Here is a 6,216-nt window from a genome sequence, read left to right as displayed (position 1 = left end):
GTGAGTCATTTTTCTCATATCTCTTTTCCATCAAAACCGCTCGCATGATATAATCTTGTTGAATTATGAAAGGAGTAACTTAAATCAAGTGTATGTATGTATGTGTGTGTGTGTGTGTGTGTGTGTGTGTGTGTGTGTGTGTGTGTGTGTGTGTCTTTACTGTTGATAGCCTTCGCCCTAAACGAGATCTCCTTCGGAGTAGCTTATTAGCATAAGCAAATGGAAGAATATTACAATTCAATCAGATTTCAAACGATATTAGCTATTTTATTTCATTACTACTTAGAAATTAAAAATTATTACTTTGACGTTTAACATTTTTTTTAGATATATTATGTAATTCTGATAAATTAAAATTAGCGCATTTTTTATCAAAAATTAAAACAGATTATTAAAACAGATAGTTCCAATGCTAATAAAAGTCAATTTAAATTTTACATCTTGTAGAATAAGAGCAATATTTACTCCGAATACAGACTTTTTTAATGACTTCTATATGAGACTATATACTAATATACTATTAATATACAAGTTGTCTGGTAATTCTCTGGATAATGCTCGTGGGCGAGTAGAGCGGACTAAACTGAGTTGAAAAGTTCTCTATCGTTACCAGACATCCTATATATTTCCTTGACAATTTAATACTTTTCTAAAATTATTGATCGAAATCATTATCGTATAGATGTCAACTGTGGCAAGGTTCTTCCAATTTTAAATGGTGCAGTGGACTATGCGAACGATACGACTCATCTTGGCAGCGAAATCACGTATAGTTGTACGAGGAATTACAGACTGAATGGAATCTCGAGGAGGTACTGCCTCGATAATGGTCAATGGAGTGACGCTACTCCGAAATGCGAAGGTAATTGCATTTACAATTAGACTAAATAAAGTAGAATTTGGAATTGAGCGACCAAGAAGAATATCAATCATAAAAATTTGCCCCGACGTTTATATATGTGCATTTGTACAATATTATATTTTTTATCTTAGAAATTCGTTGTCCGGAGCCCGTATTAGCGGAACATGGAATTCTCTCGGTTACTGGAAATGATCGGATGTACGGAAGGACATTGATTCGCACGGGAACCGCGGAGAACTCGAACACGGGCGCGACTTCGTACAAGATTGGAGCCCTGGCGAAGTATAGATGCGAAAGAGGATACAAGGTAGTCGGAGAACCTTTGTCTACCTGCGAGGAGAATGGAAAGTGGAGTGGCGAAGTACCACAATGCGTCTGTAAGTAAAAGTATCTCTAAATAGCCTATCCTGTTCACTGAAAAGTCCATTTTACCGAGTCAGCTGTTTATATGTTAAATTATATAGCTACAATAATAAATGAATGATAATTATTGACGACTTACAGAAACTCGTTTTTGTTCTTTATACTGAAATAATTGATAAACGTTTGTTTAAAATGGTAATATACTGTGAAATATTATAAAATATACAATATTTGTCACAATCGAAGAATTACCACCACGATATTTATATAAGAATAAATGTAAAATATGTAATACAAGCGTTTCGACAGATGTCGATTGTGGTAAACCCGAACACATTCAACATGGACGTTATACATTGACGTCGAATGCAACGTATTATGGAGCAGCTGCACTTTATGAGTGCGATGGCAATTTTGAGTTAGATGGATTTGCTAGAAGATTATGTCTTGAAAATGGCACCTGGAGCAGCGATACCCCCGTTTGTAAAGGTAATCGGTCGAAGATACTTAATTCTCCAAAAAAAAATCGTGAAAGATATTGTGAAAGATAAATAACGAAATCTTATTATCTTTTGATTTTAAATTAACTTTGATCTTATATTAATGATTTTATTTGAAAATATATTCGCTTAGCGGAATTAAGAGATGGTAATGAGCCGTTAAATTGTATAAAGATTAATTACAACGAATGTTTACAGAAATACGGTGTAGAGATCCGGAGAAAATTGGTGTGCTATCGACGCAAGTGTCGACTCATAGTGTGGGTGGTGTAGCACATTATAGTTGTCCACGTGGATTTTATATGGAGGGAAACGAAACTAGAATCTGTTTGCAAAGTGGATCTTGGAGTGGAACAACGCCTGCTTGTTTTTGTATGGGATTTCTCAATTAATTATTTTTATTTTCAATATGTGTATATAAAGCTGCAGTGTGTACTGCCAGAAATAAATTACAACATCAAGAGGAAAATATCATTTTAACATAAAAATCTATAAATATGTTAGGAGGAACGATGTGAATAAATGATTAAGGTTTCAAAAGATTTATTGCACAATTTGTTAAGAAATATTAAATCTTATGATACTCAATAATATAATATTTTATACAATCTAATATTTTATAAATCAAAACTGAAAACTTGATATTACTTTGCAATGACGAATTTCCTAAAACCGAGTTTTATGAAATCAAATTATTTTTATAAGTTCTGTCCCAATATATTGGATCCATTATTTTGAATTTTTATTTTAATCTCAGATTCGAATAAAGCATTATCAAATTACCTCATAGATCAAGTTTCATGAAAATCGAAGTAGTTTACTAAATAAAAGGGGATAGTCTCAAAGAGAACAGAACTGCCCACTCACAAAGATTTAACAGTTCATACTAAACATAAATTTCTGAAATTTTAATCATTTATTTATATTGTTCCATGAATGGTAATAGAGTTTCGTTCTAATCGGATATCTATTTTTTGGTGTTGCAATTTTAATTTCTGGCAGCGTATTTATTAAAATATAATAACAAACATTTTTAGTAAAAAATATTAATAATCTTTATAATAATAAAAATTCTCGTTATATGAATAAAATTTCGTTATATGAAAGAATAAAAAATATTTTGTGAATAAAAAAATGTTGAGGACATTAAATTTTATATCACTCAGGATAAATAATTTTATATACATATAATAATAAATTAATAAATATATAACTAAAGTATTATGATGAACTACTAGAAGAATTTAAAATTCATTCGCAATATCTTTTTAGCGGTTGATTGTAAGCATCCGGGACCGATAGAGAACGGTAGAGTGATAGTAGTGAATGGATCGACGACTTATGGAGGAGCCGCGGAGTATCACTGCCTACCGCAGTACGAAAGAATTGGCATATTTCTAAGAAAATGTTTGGACACGGGATATTGGAGTGGCGAGGAACCAAAATGCGAATGTAAATAAAAGATACCAATATCATATCTTTTTATACTACAAAAAAATCTTCAAATTTTATCGGCTAATTTCCAAAGTTTTTTAGAAATTAAGTATTAAAAAAATCTTTCATCAAAGACCCCTTGGCAGCAGATTAATCAAAATAAACTTAATGCCATTAATGTTACGAATTGTTTATTTTACCCGTCGAGGAAATAAAAAACGATGAAAAATTTGAATCAGTTACATGATTGTATTGCAGTAGCCACGAATGAGATAGCAGAACCTCAAGGTGTAGGCACGAGCGTTGGCATCGGAGCTGGTGTCATTATCTTTATATTAATTATCCTCGGATTAATTTATCTTAGGCTGTGAGTATTGCTTCTCGAAATAATATGCACATTTTGTTCAAAACATTTATGAATTATATATTCGTAGACGAAAAGCTACGCCAGTCAAAAACACCGAAAATGTTCAAGCTGCGGAACGAAAGGAGGATCAAAATGCCGCCGTCATGTCTTACGCGACATTGAATGATGGCACGCATAATACCATGTACGAGAACGTCCCCGAGGATGGTCTCTACGACAATCCGTACAGTCTAGGTGGCAACGCGTACAGGTAAATCACAACTGTGCAAAACAATTTAAAGAGACGCACCAATTCGATTTATACACTGTAGAAAAATGTATGTAAAATCACATGAAGAACAGGTGTAAAAATAATATGCGGAAATATATAAAATTGTGTTTTTTTAATAACACAATTTTTTTAAAAATTAATACTTTTATTTCTAATTGTGTAATAAATAAATTTTTATGTTTGAGAGAAAATTACACAATAATAATAGTATATTTTATAATTTCTATGTAAATGTATAAATTTTTGTAATATTATATAATGGTAATATACATAATATTTATATTTTTATATATATTAATAAAATATCTTGAGAAAACTTTTATGAAATTCGTTGGCGAATTAAGAAAAGTAAAGATTTCTATAAATTTAACTTTCATTGTAAATTTACTTTCATCAATTGTTTAATTACTATAAAAAAAATAAAGTTATTTGTAAGTTGTGACTTTATGTATTTATAAAAATACATCTTTAATAATGGATCCTAAAATTATCCATTATAATTGTTGTAATTTTACATGTAATTTTTTTACAGTGTAAAATGCAATTATCCTATTCATGTTCGAATCTGTTATGTTAAATAATAACTTTATAAAATCAACTAATTTTAATCTTGTGAGGATAGGAGCTTTCTAATAAAGTAACTTAATGAAGACATCCTTTCTAAAGAGGACACTGAATTCGATTCTGGTTTTAGAATTTTAAAATTTGAATTACAAAAAAAAATAATCTGATTATGCACCTTGGTTTTAGAAGATTCTTAGTATTTCTGAGTTTGAATATAGTCTAGAAATATCGAATTTTAAAAAGACAGTAATATTCATGAAGGCTCTAGCGTCACAATGTTCAAAATCAAAGTTTGAAAGTCAGTTTAGAAATCAATGCCTACTAACTATTTATATTAGCATTGAAGAGCTTCGAAAGCGAAATTGGAAACTTGATGTTACTTCGCAATTAAAAAGCTTCCTAAAACCGAGTTTCATGATAATCAAATTACTTTTTCGAAATTCCGTTCGTCATATTGAAGCAACTGTTTTGAATTTTTAAATTTTTACCTTAATTCGAATAAAGTTTTATCAAATTATCCTACAGGCCAAATTTTATAAAAATTAAGCGAGCAATTTATGAAATAAAAGAATGACTCCAAACGAACTCGGTCCATAAAGAAATAATTACTCAAAGCTATTTTAACATATGTTATAGACAAAATCGAAAATTTATTAAGATGTATAATTTATTAAGGTGTATAATGTATACACACACAAAAAAACGGCTATGGTTGCCACGACTAAAAGTTGCCCATCAATACATTTTTTGCTTACAAGAACTGTAATACGATTGTATGTGATAACTGTAAGATTAATATATTTTAACTGTTATAACTGTAAAGAAGAATACATCTATCTTACGGTTATCACAACCAGATTAATTGATGATTGTATTGATGGGCGAAAATTATCATTACTTCCGGTTGTGGCAGTCGTAACATTTTTTTCTGTGCGCAAAATTAATTTTTTAATTATTAAATAAACAGCATTAAATAAATAAAATAAAAGCTAAATAAGATTGATATCGTATTATATAAATTGATCTGTATTCGTAACAGATACGGCGGCCATTCAAGAAGAATGTACGGCAGATCCGGACATTACGAGGCCGAACCAGTTTCCAACAGAAACGGAATCACTATCAACGGAGTGTCTGTACGATAGCTCGTAATTCTATCACCACGGCTTTATCTTTTTCGATGTCGAGAATCGCATGCAGAAAACTGCCGATCTTTGGCGCATTTCCGCCGTTCTCGAGACGTGTACAGAAAACACCGAAGAATTTATCGTTATTTATATAACTGCCTGCTAAAGGCGCAATAATTCATGTAAATAACTCAAGTAAAAGAGAGAAAGAGAAATGTGTGAAAAGGATTACACACCGACGAGATTTTTTTCTCTGAGGATCAACTGTTTTGTATGATTCTGTATATACGGTGTATCAATCATTTAGGTTTATTATTATAGGCTCTAAGTAATATGTTGTAGCGTAAGTTTATAATTGCGAATAAAGAAATGAATACCCTTGTTATAAGTTCACACTTTATCACACATTATCTCGCATAATATCCCCTTCAAATTTAATTTTCTAAAAATTGCTCTATTTTCTAATGCTAATCTTTAAAAATTCAGATCTATAAGAAAATTCCTCAGAGAATAAGGCATATATAAATTTATTACAACACGATATCAATCAGTTTTAACTTGTTTATTTTAAGGAAACGGATGTATGCATGGCTATACATATATGTGTCCATATATTATTGATGCATACATGTATTCAGGTATATACATAATATACTAATAAAATTATCATCCGTTACCTCAATAAAAATGTTGGTTCATCACTCACCGATCCGATGCGCAACAGTGGA

General features: G+C 30.6%; 1 protein-coding gene across 1 annotated transcript in view; it reads left to right on the top strand.

The window, feature by feature from the left end:
• The window catches only part of LOC108753068 (sushi, von Willebrand factor type A, EGF and pentraxin domain-containing protein 1), a 37,326-nt gene extending 31,417 nt beyond the window's left edge, over positions 1–5,909 (top strand). The window contains exons 15-22 of the mRNA XM_018494413.1: positions 683–862; positions 994–1,239; positions 1,535–1,714; positions 1,924–2,097; positions 2,998–3,177; positions 3,418–3,526; positions 3,594–3,776; positions 5,401–5,909. Coding sequence (XP_018349915.1) covers positions 683–862; positions 994–1,239; positions 1,535–1,714; positions 1,924–2,097; positions 2,998–3,177; positions 3,418–3,526; positions 3,594–3,776; positions 5,401–5,506 — 1,358 coding nt within the window. The 3' untranslated portion in view covers positions 5,507–5,909. The remainder of the gene's footprint in view (positions 1–682; positions 863–993; positions 1,240–1,534; positions 1,715–1,923; positions 2,098–2,997; positions 3,178–3,417; positions 3,527–3,593; positions 3,777–5,400) is intronic.
• The last annotated feature ends 307 nt before the right edge of the window (positions 5,910–6,216 follow it).

The sequence above is a fragment of the Trachymyrmex septentrionalis genome, unplaced genomic scaffold, assembly GCF_001594115.1.
Source record: "Trachymyrmex septentrionalis isolate Tsep2-gDNA-1 unplaced genomic scaffold, Tsep1.0 scaffold63, whole genome shotgun sequence".
In the NCBI taxonomy this organism is placed as follows: Eukaryota; Metazoa; Arthropoda; class Insecta; order Hymenoptera; family Formicidae; genus Trachymyrmex; species Trachymyrmex septentrionalis.
Note: the sequence above shows the minus strand (reverse complement) of the source record. Positions and strands in the feature narration are given on the sequence as shown.